The 13,513-nt window shown below is 39.8% G+C and overlaps 1 protein-coding gene across 4 annotated transcripts in view; it reads right to left on the bottom strand.

Moving 5' to 3' along the window:
- The window catches only part of CYYR1 (cysteine and tyrosine rich 1), a 176,558-nt gene that overhangs the window by 70,295 nt on the left and 92,750 nt on the right, over positions 1 to 13,513 (bottom strand). For 3 of the 4 annotated variants that reach the window (XR_009494501.1, XM_059886924.1, NM_001430774.2), the window contains exon 3: positions 4,060 to 4,217. The exons of the other annotated variant lie outside the window; for it this stretch is intronic. Coding sequence is in view for 2 of the 3 variants with exons in the window: in XM_059886924.1 (XP_059742907.1) it covers positions 4,060 to 4,217 (158 nt within the window). In the remaining variant the exon portion in view is untranslated. The remainder of the gene's footprint in view (positions 1 to 4,059; positions 4,218 to 13,513) is intronic. 4 annotated transcript variants of the gene reach the window in all.

Genomic DNA, 13,513 nt, shown 5'->3' with positions numbered 1-13,513 from the left:
GATACACTAACCTTGACTAAACTATTTTCTACTCATTTATGGGGCCTCCCAGCTGTAGGACTATGTCATAACTTGAGGGGTTATTCAATTATCACAGGGTTAATTAATTACTGTGGGTGAAGTCATTGTATACATCCACTGAATGAGAGATTTTTGAAAAGCATTCAATATTACTCTGTGTTGTTTCCTGATCCTTTAAGTGAAAGCTTAATTAGTGACTTTATGAAGGAAATGAGAAGTAATCAAGCAAATTATGTTTTTGAGGGCCTAGTCTTTTTACAGTGAAAATGCGTCCACCATAAGGCTTATTATGTTTTCTGCATTATTCAGTTCCCAGAACAACGCATTTACTGAAAAGGCAACATGGCACTGTGATCTGCCAGCATAAATAATGCTGGTAGAATAAAGTGTTTAAAACACATTTCCATGGGTGGAAGAGGAATCTCAGACCCAAGAAGGCAAAACATCACATTAAAACATTTTACTTTTTCTAGTTTAATTTTATAAAGAATATTTTTAAATGTTTTAAAAATTAATTTTAATGATCCTTTTTTTTTATCAAGGAAAGTGAATCTGGAATATTATCTACAAGGTGTTTCTCCTCATCTTCTTTGATTTAATGTCTCTGTCAGACTCTCCTCTTCTCTTGGGTTATGGGTTGGCCAGTAAAAATGGGGAGATTTGAAAAATTAAAAAGAAAATCCCCCCTATTTTTTTCTTATACTATAGTTTTAACATGGTCATATTAACCCTAACCATAATCTTAGTAAATGGGAAGTTTCAGAATTATGAATTGCTTTTGTAGTGAGTTGGAGAAGGCAATGGCACCCCACTCCAGTACTCTTGCCTGGAAAATCCCATGGGTGGAGGAGCCTGGTAGGCTGCAGTCCATGGGGTCGCTAAGAGTCGGACACAACTGGGAGACTTCACTTTCACTTTTCACTTTCATGCATTGGAGAAGGAAATGGTAACCCACTCGTGTTCTTGCCTGGAGAATCCCGGGGACAGGGGAGCCTGGTGGGCTGCTGTCTATGGGGTCACACAGAGTTGGACACGACTGAAGTGACTTAGCAGTAGCAGTTTGTAGTGAGTAAAAAGTATAGTATATTCCAGGGTGGAATTTAAGGTTAATTGTCTAGGTATTAATACAATTAAATCAGATTTTGTCATGGCATTCATTCATTCAGCCATATCTACTGAGTGCCTGTTACATGCCAGTTCTGGTCTTGTACGCTTGGGATTGAGACGTAAATAAAATTGACAACAATGCCTGCCTCATGGAGCTAATGTTCTAGGAAGAGGGGAAGAACAATAAATAATAAACATAACCATTAGGTGAACTATATGATATCTTAGAAGGTTAAATGAAGCATGCTGGACAAGGAGTAGAGCAAAAGGATGGGTTCATGTGGGAGGTGAGACGCCTTACAATCTTGAGGGTGACTGAGGAAGGCCTCATTCATAAAATGACCTTTAACAAAGACTTGAATTAAGTAAAGCATTGATGCTTTTGAACTGTGGTGTTGGAGAAGACTCTTAAGAGTCCCTGGGACAGTAAGGAGATCCAACCAGTCCATCCTAAAGGAAATCAGTCCTGAATATTCATTGGAAGGACTGATGCTGAAGGTCCAATACTTTGGCCACCTGATGCGAAGAGCTGACTCATTTGAAACGACCTGATGCTGGGAAAGATTGAAGGCGGGAGGAGAAGGGGACGACAGAGGATGAGATAGTTAGATGGCATCACCGACTCAACAGACATGAGTTTGAGTAAACTCTGGGAGTTGGTGACGGACAGGGAGGCCTGGCGTGCTGTGGTCCATGGGATCGCAGCGTCGGACATGACTGAGGAACTGAACTGAACTAAGTAAGAGATTCAGTGTTCTAGGCAAACCCTAAGATAAGAGCGTGCCTCGTGTGTTCATAGAACAGCAAGAAAAAGTGTGAGTGGAGCCAGGTGGTGAGAGGGAGAAAGAAGTGAAGTCAGAGAAGTAAAAAACAGGAGCCAATTCAAGTACTGGCTTGAGGGCCCTGGTAAAGAATCAACTTTTTGGATAAAATGAGAAACCACTGGCTTTGACTCTTCCTCTGGGGACATGGGGAGCCACTGAAAGATTCTGAGCAGAGAAGTGATATGATCTGACATTTAATCATCTTAAATGGGTTCAGTCTGCTACTGTGTTTAGAATAGACCCCTAGGGGGCACAAGTGGATGCTGGCAGAGCAGCTAGGATATCACAGTCGTGGAAATGAGAGTTGATGGTGGCTCCCACCAGAGAAGGAATGGTGAGAAGTAGTCATATATACTGTTTACATTCTGAAGGTGGAGCTGAGAAGTTTTCCTGGTAGACTGCATGCAGATGTCAGGGAAAGAGAGGAGTCCAGGATGACGCCAAGGTTTTTGGCCTGAGCCGCTGGACAGCTGGCGATGCCATCAGTTAAGATGGTAAAGGATGAGTGGAGGAGTGTCTAGCCGGATGATCAGAAGTACAGATTCAGACATGTTACATTTGAGATCTATCTGTTAGACATCCAAGTGGATAGTTCAACAGGCAGTGGGGTCAAATGAGTGTGAAATTCAGGAAGGAGGTTTAGACTGGAGATACATGGTCCTTAATATCATGAGGCCAATTGATACACCTAAAGAAGTAAGTCTGGATACAGGATAGAAGACACAAGAGTGAGACTTGAGGCACTCTAACACGGAGATACTGGAGAAGGGGGAGAACTAACAAAAGACTTCAGAGGAAACGATCATGCTGATGTTCATCTGAAATTTGCTCCCTCAAGGCGACTGTGATAGGTAAAAGATTAAGAAAGGAGAGACGTTGTTAGGGAATTGATACACAGGGCAGACCAGATGTAGAAACTACCTTCTTCCTTTGCTGTAAGGGGTGAGAGAGAGGACATGAGTGTATGAAAAGTGAAAGTGAAGTCGCTCAGTCATGTCAGACTCTTTCGGACCTCATGGACTGTAGCCCACCCGGCTCCTCCATCCATGGGATTTTCCAGGCAAGAATACTGGAGTGGGTTGCCATTTCCTTCTCCAGGGAATCTTCCTGACCCAGGGATTGAATCCAGGTCTCCCACATTGAGGGCAGACTCTTTACCGTCTAAGCCACCAGGGAATCCCTATATGTGTGTGTGTGTGTTTGTGTGTGTGTGTATACATATATATGTGTGTATATATATATATATATATATATGTCTAAATATATATATATGTCTAAATATATATATGTATATATATTTAAGTGAAAGTCACTCAGTTATGTTCTACTCTTTGCAGCCCCATGGACTGGGGCCCGTCAGTCTCCTCTGTCAATGGAATTCTCCAGGCAAGAATACTGGAGTGGGTAGCCTATCCCTTCTCCAGGGGATCTTCCCGACTCAGGGATTGAACTGGGGTCTCCTACATTGCAGGCAGATTCTTTACCAGCTGAGCTATCTACATATAGACTTAAAAATACTATATTGAAAGTGAAACAGCACTTTGTTTGTGAATTCATATGTGTACAATATATTTATATGTGGAATTTCTGGAAGATTCTCAACAAATACTTGTCAAATTACTAAAAATTATGGTTTCTCTTTGCTGATAATTTTAGTGTTATGTTAAAACCATTTTCTTGCATAAAGAGGACACATAAAAACTCTCTTCAATACTTTTTTTCTAGACACACATACCTGTTGAATCAGATGCCAGTTTAGTCAGACATGTAACTTGTTCTTTCTGGATAATTATTTGTCAAAACTCACTGGCAGATAGACACAGTAGGTGTGAATTGTCTATTTCTCTTAACTACGGCAGGTTGGCAATTGTAGTCAATAATACAACCATTGAACATATGAATATCCTCAAATAGGAGGTAGATATTATAATGCAGATCTAAGTAACCTCCACTGAAAGTTAGAGCTTCAATCTACATTAACTAAGAAGCATCCTACATACTTGGGGATTATTCCAGTGAGAATCTTTAATGATTCTTCTCTCCCAGAACCAGAGCACAACTAACACATCTGACTCCTCCTTCAGAATGAGTAAGCAGTATTGCGTACCAGGGTAAGAGGAGATGGCATTGATGTGGGTGGTCCTGATGACACCCACCCGGGTCCCACGGTTGTTTTTCATGCACATGCAGATACATATGGCAATTCCAGCAATGACCCCCATGATGAACACGATTCCAAATACTATGCCAGCAATTGCTGTGCCCCTAAAAGAGAAAAGCAAAATTACATTTATTTAAAAGACTCATAGGGATTCCTCAGCCTTTCAAATACAGTTCCATGAATATATGAAAAGTGCCCTTTTAGGAAAGTTCTTAAGAATAATGTTAAAAAAAAAAAACCCAAAACTCAAGTTTTTCAGTTAATAATTTCCTTTCTAGCATTTTCTCTGCTTCTCTTTCTGGAAACCTATTCTGAAATAAGCCTCTTAGTCTCCTGGATAACTTCTCTGATTTTTCTTATCCCTATTTTCTTGAATTACTTTGTGGGGAATTTCATTGACTTTATCTTCTAAAATTTTACTGAATTCTAGAATTTCAGCGATCGTATTTTTTGTTTCCAGGTGCTCTATCTTATCCTTTATTTCACTTCCTTTTTTTCATAGTGTCCTTTTTTGCTTTTATGGATGCAATTTCTTCTATTAATCTCTAACGTACTCATGATAATATATTTTTTGAGACTATTTTTTCCTATTTCCTCTGTCCTGCCTAGGCTCCTTTTTGTTGATTGTTTACTTTGATCTGTTTGACATTTTCCTTAAATGTCTACTGTGGTTGTTGTTCAGTCACTAAGTTGTGTCTGACTTTTTGGAACCCCATGGACTGCAGCGCTCCAGGCTCTTCTGTCCTCCAATATCTGCCAGAGCTTGCTCAATGATTCCTGAATCTACTCCTATGTTAAAATTTGTGGGTTGGTATTTCAGCGTGCAAAGTCAGTACTGGACAGATGAACCCCACAGTAGGGGATCAACTGAGGTTAGTTCTCATGTTTTGTTTTTCTTTTGGATTGTAGATTTTACTCTTTAAAAGGATCCTCCAGTTTCATACTTGGGGAACATGAACTGAACTGGCTGCCAGTTTCCTGGAGCCTAGAATTTTATCCATAAGAGTATGAACTTTAAAAAAATCCTTGGGCTTTCATCTCAGAGATTCAGTCTCATTCTGCTGTGACAGGGGAGGCTTTCAGGATAAGTCTTTAGTAACAAAATCTGTGCTTTAAAAGCATGACTTCTAAAGCCAGACTGCCATGATTCCAACTGTAGCCTTGGGTGACCTTGGGCAAGCTGCTCAATGCCCCAGTTTGGTTATTAATGAAATAAAGGTCAGCTTGGTGCTTTTCTGACTCTCCTCTCGAATTCAATGTCATGAAATAACTGTGTTCCTGGATTCACTGGTCATGTCAATAAGGTCCTATTCTCAAGTGCTATATAAACAGCTATCCTGTACTTTTATAGGACAGGTCCATGATCTCCCATCCCAAGTCCTTGGGTCTAGGTGTGTTCATAAGCCAGGAGTGTTCAGATTTTGGAAAGGGAATATACATATACTGTATATTGTATGATGTTCCCACAGCCAGCATCTGGGGCATAACACATGAACATTTCTGAATATTAACACTTGGATGACATGGAAGCTATAAAAAATCCCAGGTTCATTCAGGTCCAGGCTTGCCACCAATTGTACTGTATAAAACCTTTACTTTTCAGGTTCTTTTTTTTTAAGGATTTCAGAATTGCAGATAAGGAACTGTGGACCTATCTGTATATACGCTTTGCAGTAGAAATCTTCTCTTTATGACTTTCACCCACTCACTTAAAAAAAAACAAACAGAATACTCCATTATGCATTCCAATAGACTCCTTTAAAGTATTCCTACACAATTTTAACTTTGTTAGTAAATTATGAAAGTAGAACATGAGATATTTGGATGGGCTATTAGCAATTAAAGAATGACAGAGTCTAGCAGTTCAGTAAATAAATCCTTTCAAGGAAAAAGATTTATCAAAGGAGATAACGTGAAATTAAAAAAAAAGTGATCTGGAAACCTATTTTTCATTGTAATTTTTAGGTCTAAATAAGATTAAATTGGAGGGCTTAATTCATGTCCCAGAAATAATCAATGGCCCAATTATTTAGGCGTAGAGTTTCCAAAGTGTGTGCTACGGAAGCTAAGACATCAAATTGAGGCATATTTATATTCATTAATTCCTCTTTAAATATAAAAAAGTAGAAAATCAGTCACATTTTATTTTCTTGTCATCAGCTCTAGCAAAAGTGTCTGCTCTTGAGGTCAATAATGAGGTTGCAATTAATGTGTTAAGAGGTTTTTTGATTAAATCATGATTTTCATGTCCTTGATACTTTGATACCCATTAGCAATTATAAGTTAGTTATTTAAAACATGGCAAGTATAAAATTTATAGCATTATTTACTCAGTTATTAAATTAAAAAATAAACAGTAACCTTCCAGTATATAAAGTATTTGGTTTAGTCATCTGTTGGAAAGACAGTCTATTAAGTTGAGAAATTTGACATCATAAAATCCTTGAAAAAATTTAGGGAATGTATTTTTTTTGAAAGAAAGCACTACAAGGTTTGCATATTTTTTCTTTTCTAAACTTCTAATATGAAATAATTTTAGATTCCCAGGAAGTTGCAAAAGTCGTGCAGAGAGGTCATGTGTATCCTTCACCAAGTTTTCCCCAAAGGTTACATCTTAGGTAGTCAAAGTGAAAAGTGCAAGTTGCTTAATCATGTAGCCCGCCAGGCTTTTCTATCCATGGAATTCACCAGGACAGAATACTGGAGTGGGTCACCATTCCTTTCTCCAGGGGATCTTCCCAACCCAGGGATCGAACCCAAGTCTCTGGCATTGCAGGTGGATTCTTTACCCTCTGAGCCACCAGGGAAGCCCTAGATAGCCAAGTACAACATTAAAACTAGAAACTTGCAATTGGTATAAAGTGTGTGTAGGGCTTCCCTGGTAGCTCAGCTGGTAAAGAATCCGCCTGCAATACAGGAGATCCCGGTTCAATTCCTGGCTTGGGAAGATCCCCTAGAGAAGGGATAGGCTACCCACTCCAGTACTCTTGGGCTTCCCCAGTAGCTCAGCTGGTAAAGAATCTGCCTGCAATGCAGGAGACCTGGATTAGATCCCTGGGTTGGAAAGATCCCCTGGAGAAGGGAACAGCTATCCACTCCAGTATTCTGGCCTGGAGAATTCCATGGACTATGTAATCCATGGGGTCACAAAGAGTTGAACACGACTGAGTGACTTTCACTTTCATGATTGGTTCTATGTCATTTTAACACATGCATAGATTTATGCAACCAATTCAGTAAGCAAGGTACTCTTCCATTACCACAAAATATTTCCCTGTGTTCCTTCTTTATAGTCATACACACACCTACCACCATCAATAACCCCTACCACTAATCTGTCCTCTATTTCTATAATTTTGCCATTTCAAGAGTATTATACAAATGGAATCACATAGCATGTGACTTTCTAAAACAGTCTTTTCTTCACTCAGCATGATGTCCTTAGAAGCCATCTTGACTTTCATGTATAGCAATACATTCCTTTTTATTACTGTGTAATATTCCATCAGATCAGATCAGATCAGACGCTCAGTCGTGTCCGACTCCTTGCGACCCCATGAATCACAGCACGCCAGGCCTCCCTGTCCATCACCAACTCCCGGAGTTCACTGAGAATAGTATGGCTATAACCTAGTTTATTAAGCCGTTACTTATTATAGGACATTTTGGTTATTTCTAGTTTTGCCTTTTCCATTTATAAAACTGCTATGAACAATTATATACTGGTTTTATGTGGACATAAGTATTCAGTTCTCCAGAATAAATGCTCACAAGTAGGACTGCTAGGATATACAAGCATATATTCTATTTTAAAAGAAACTGCCAACTATTTTCCAGACTGACAGTACTATTTTACATTCCCACTAGCAGTGTAGGGGAGATCCAGTTTCTATACATCCTTGCCAACATTTGACATTGCCATTATTTTTTATTTTAGCTATTTTAGTAGGTGTGCAGTGATATCTCATTGTGACCTTAATTTACATTTCCCTTTAGTTAGTGAAGCTGAACATTTTTTAATGAACAGATTTGCCATTTCTATATCTTCTTCAGTGAAATGTTTCCTATCTTTTGCTCACGTTCTTATCGGATTGTTTGTGTTTTTTCTGTTGAATTTTTGAGAATTCTTTGGTTATCCTGGATATGAGTCCCTTCTCAGATAAGTAAATTGTAAGTATTTTCTCCCAGCTTGCAGCTTGCCTTTTCATCCTCTTTATAGAGTCTTTGGCAAAAGTGAAAGTTTTTCATTTTAATGAAGTCCAATTTATCAATTTTTTTCTTTTATGAACTGTGCTTTTATTGTCATGTCTAAGAACTCTTCTCTAAGTCCTAGTTTCTGAAGGTTCTCTTATGTTTCATTATAGTTTTATGTTTGATGTTTAAATCTATGATCCATTTTGACTTAATTTTGTACATGGTGTCAGATTTAGATTGAGCTTCATTTATTTTGCCCATTGATATCCAACTACTCTGGCACCATTTATTGAAGACACTATCCTTCTTCCATTGCCCTGCTTTTGCACCTTTGTCAAAAATCAGTTGGCTTGCTCTGTGGGTGTGTTTTTGGGCTCTGTATATTTTCTTGTTGCTGGATAGGGTGTTTTATAAATGTTGATTAGATTTTGTTGGTTGATGATATTGTTCAGTTCTTCTATATCCTTGTTAATCAATTCTATATCCTTGTTTCTGTCTGGTTCTACTAATTGTTGGTGAAGGATGTTGAAGTTTCCAGCTATAATTTTGGGTTTCTGTATTTCTCTTTTATGTGTTTTGCTCCATACATTTTGCAGCTTTTCTGTTCTGTCTAGACGTCACACTTGACCTTTCCTGATAGGCACTTGGGTGGAGTGGTTTGTTTTTTTTTCCCTGATGGTGTTTGGCTATAGTTAAATTAGCCCAGTTGTTACTGTCTAAGAATTTTCTGTTTTGCTAGACTGTTTCTTTCTGGGTCCTTTGACTGAAGAGATCAGGTTTTTGTTGGGGTTTTTATCTGCTTCCATTGGTATCTATGGGTTGTCAGTTTCTTTACCTATAAACCTGGGAGAAATGAGGCGAAAAGAAAACCCAGGGAGCTCACTATTGTGTTGGTCTTCAGCCCATGGGGTTCCTGGCTGTTCTGCCTTCTTTTCTTCACCTTTCAGAATTTTCTTGTTTGTTTTATATGTAATATCAAGGGTTTTAAAGTACTCAGAGGGAGGAATAAGGAAATGTGCATCTACTCTAAAAAACCCAAAATATTGCAGTATATGGTATTGTTTAAACTGTAAAGTGATTTTTTAAAGTACATTATAAAAACATCCTTATGGAAGAGATTAAAAATGGATGAATAACCTTAAAAACATAGTTTTCAATATTACTGTGTTTTTAGGGAAAAACTGTGTCATTTATATACTATATATATATATATCTCCTGTGATTTTGAGCTTTTCTTATACATATTAAAGTGAAGTGAAATGAAGTCGCTCAGTCGTGTCCAACTCTTTGTGACCCCATGGACTGTAGCCTACTACGCTCCTCCGTCCATGGGATTTTCCAGGCAAGAGTACTGGAGTGGGTTGTCATTTCCTTCTTCAGAGGATTTTCCTGACCCAGGGATCAAACCCAGGTCTCCCGCACTGTAGGCAGACGCTTTACCGTCTGAGCCACCAGGGAAGATATACATATTAAAACTGGTCCAAAATTTTTAATACACATATTAAGCTAAACTTTTGCACTTGGTCACTCAGTCATGTTTGACTCTTTTCGACCCTTTGATTGAAGCATTCCAAGTCTCCTCTGTCCATGGGATTCTCCACGCAAGAATACTGGAATAGGTAGCCATTTCCTCCTCCAGGGGATCTTCCTGACCCAGGGATCAAACCCTTGTCTCCTGTGTCTCTTGCATTGCAGGCAGATTCTTTACCTGCTAAGCCATAAGGGAAGCCCCTAACCTTACCCACACTTATTAAACTATTAGGGACTAATCCACAAAATTCTTTCTCTCTAATGAAAGTATTTCCTAAAGGCACCTGTTAATCCCTTATTCAGATCAAACCTGAAAGGGCATTTTTCTTTGGAAAAGAAAGAAATATAACTTCTTTTTGGTGTTGTTCTTTTTAATTTTAATTGATGACTTTTTGGATTATAAAGCATAATTCATGTAAATATTTATATATGCAAAGAGAAATTTCTATTTTCAGGGGACTACTGCAACACCTTTTATGAATTCTACAGTTTCACAAGTAATTATGCTTTCGTGCTTTTCATAATTTCACATGAGCTCGGTACTAAACAAAAGCATTTAGTTCACCAGGCAAAATATCAAAGGTTTGTGAACAAATTCTTCTTTTAAACATCCATTATAGTTATTTATTATAGCAAATGACTTTTTTACTCAATTTAGTCTAAGGGAAGGTGAACTATGGCCATGAGCCAAATGGGGCCCACTGGTTGTTTCAGAAAATAAAGTTTGATTGGAACAAAGCCAAATCATTTGTTGACCTGTTGTTTGACTGTTTTGATGCTAGAATGGCAAAGCAGAGCAGCTGTGACAGAGACCACGTGGGCACAAACCCTAAAATATTTACCATCCTGTGCTTTATAGAATAAGTGTACTGAGTTCTGATTTAATTCACTTGTGAATAAATTAATGCTGCCTTTCCGTAGATGATGTTTTGTGAAACATGGCAGTAACAAAATGGTAGCAAAGCAAGCACTAGCATATCCCAGGGACGGCGGAGCCTGGTGGTCTGCTGTCTATGGGGTCGCACAGACTCGGACACGACTGAAGTGACTTAGCGGCAGCGGCAGCAGCATAGGCAAGACAATTTGTACTGAAAAGTGAAAGTGTTAGACTCTGTGTGACCCCAAGTACTGTAGCCCTCCAGGCTCGTCTGTCCATGGAATTCTCCAGGCAAGAATATTGGAGTGGGTTGCCATTCCCTTCTCCAGGGGATCTTCCCAACCCAGGGACTGAACCCAAGTCTTTCCCGCTACAGGCGGATTCTTTACTGTCTGAGCCACCAGGGAAGCCTCATTTCACCACAGAGCATGAGTGGTGACGGCTAACACTGTGGTGTAATAAATAAAAAGTAAACATTTGGGCTTTGTCCCAGGCTCTTGACACACAGTTTTTAAAACCTTCAGAATCTCTGAAGTGACTGAAGTGTCTTTTGTATGCTAAAGAGATCCCTGGTGGCCCCTAGAAACCTTAAACAGGGGGTCTGGTCTCCAGAAAGACCAAAGCATAATTAGAGGGTTGGAACGTTCAGTCCCAATTCTGACCTCCAGAGAAGGGATGAGAGGCTAGAGACTGAGTTAACCATCAGTGGTAAATACTGTTTTTTTTCTTTTTGAATTAATTTTTATTGGAGCATAGCTTCTTTACAATGTTGTGTTAATTTCTTCTGTAAAGCAAAATTGGTCAGTTATACATATACATATATCCCTTGCCTTTTGGACTTATAGCCCAGGTCACCACAGTGAACTAAGTCGAGTTCCCTGTGCTATACAGTATGTTCTCATCAGTGGTCTATTTTTAATATAGTATCAATAGTGTGTATGTGTTGATCCCAGTCTCTCAATTCCTCCCACCCTCCCTTTCCCTCTTGGTACCTATATGCTTGTTCTCCAGGTCTGTCTTTAATTTGTCCTTTGCAAATAGGATCATCTATACCATTTCGTAGATTCCACACATATGCATTAGTACCCAACGTTTGTTTTTCTGACTTACTTCACTCTGTATGACATTCTCCAGGTCCATCCACATCTCTACGAATGACTGGAGAAGACCTTTGAGGGTCCTTGAACTTCAAGGAGATCAAACTTCAGTCCATCCTAAAGGAAAGCAGCCCTCAATATTCATTGGACGGACTGATGCTGAAGCTGAAGCTCTAATACTTTGGCCACCTGATTCGAAGAGCCGACACATTGAAAAGACCCTGATGCTGTGAAAGACTGAGGGCCAGAGGAGAAGGGGACAGAGGATGAGACAGTTGGTGGCATCATCCACTCAATGGAAATGAGTTTGAGCAAACGCCAGGAGATAGTGAAGGACAGGGAAGCCTGGCGTGCTGCATGCAGTCCATGGGATTGCAGAGTCCGACATGACTGAGTGACTGAACAACAACAACGTCATCAATCGTGCCCACAAAGGAAACCTCCATTAAAATCCCCTTTTTTATGGGGGTTCAGAGAGCTTCCATGTTGGTGAACACATCATGGTGCTGGGATGGTGGTGGGCCTGAAGAGGGCACAGCAGCTCTGCAACTCCACTTCCCCTCACCCAATGCTTTGCTCTATGCATCACATTCCTCCCCTCTGACTGTTCATGAGTTGTATCCTTTATAGTCAACTGGTAATAAATGGCAAGTAAAGCATTTTCCAAATAGGAAAAGGAGTACGCCAAGGCTGGATATTGTCACCCTGCTTATTTAACTTATATGCAGAGTACATCATGAGAAACGCCGGGCTGGAAGAAGCACAAGCTGGAATCAAGATTGCTGGGAGAAATATCAACAACCTCAGATATGCAGATGACACCACCCTTATGGCCGAAAGTGAAGAGGAACTAAAAAGCCTCTTGATGAAAGTGAAAGAGGAGAGTGAAAAAGTTGGCTTAAAGCTCAACATTCAGAAAACTAAGATCATGGCATCTGGTTCCATCACTTCATGGGAAATAGGGAAACAGTGGAAACAGTGTCAGACTTTCTTTCTTGGGGCTCCAAAATCACTGCAGATGGTGATTGCAGCCATGAAATTAAAAGACACTTACTCCTTGGAAGGAAAATTATGACCAACCTAGATAGCATATTCAAAAGCAGAGACATTACTTTGCCAACAAAGGCTATGGTTTTTCCAGTGGTCATGTATGGATGTGAGAGTTGGACTGTGAAGAAAGCTGAGCGCCGAAGAATTGATGCTTTTCAACTGTGATGTTGGAGAAAACTCTTGAGAGTCCCTTGGACTGCAAGGAGATCCAACCAGTCCATTCTAAAGGAGATCAGTCCTGGGATTTCTTTGGAAGGAATAATGCTAAAGCTGAAACTCCAGTACTTTGGCCACCTGATGCGAAGAGTTGACTCATTGGAAAAGACTCTGATGCTGGGAGGGATTGGGGGCAGGAGGAGAAGGGGACGACAGAGGATGCGATGGTTGGATGGCATCACTGACTCGATGGACCTGAGTTTGAGTGAATTCCGGGAGTTAGTGATGGACAGGGAGGCCTGGTATGCTGCGATTCATGGGGTCCCAAAGAGTTGGACATGACTGAGTGACTGAATTGAACTGAACTGAAAGCATTTTCCTAAGTCCTATGAGTTGTTCTAACAGTCAGACCTGAAGGAGGAGGCTGTGGGGATCCCTGACTTTGTAGTCAAGTTGGGTGGAAGTGTGAGTAAACTTGGGGACTCAATACTTTTGA

This window comes from Bos taurus, chromosome 1, assembly GCF_002263795.3.
Source record: "Bos taurus isolate L1 Dominette 01449 registration number 42190680 breed Hereford chromosome 1, ARS-UCD2.0, whole genome shotgun sequence".
NCBI classification, from domain to species: Eukaryota; Metazoa; Chordata; class Mammalia; order Artiodactyla; family Bovidae; genus Bos; species Bos taurus.
Note: the sequence above shows the minus strand (reverse complement) of the source record. Positions and strands in the feature narration are given on the sequence as shown.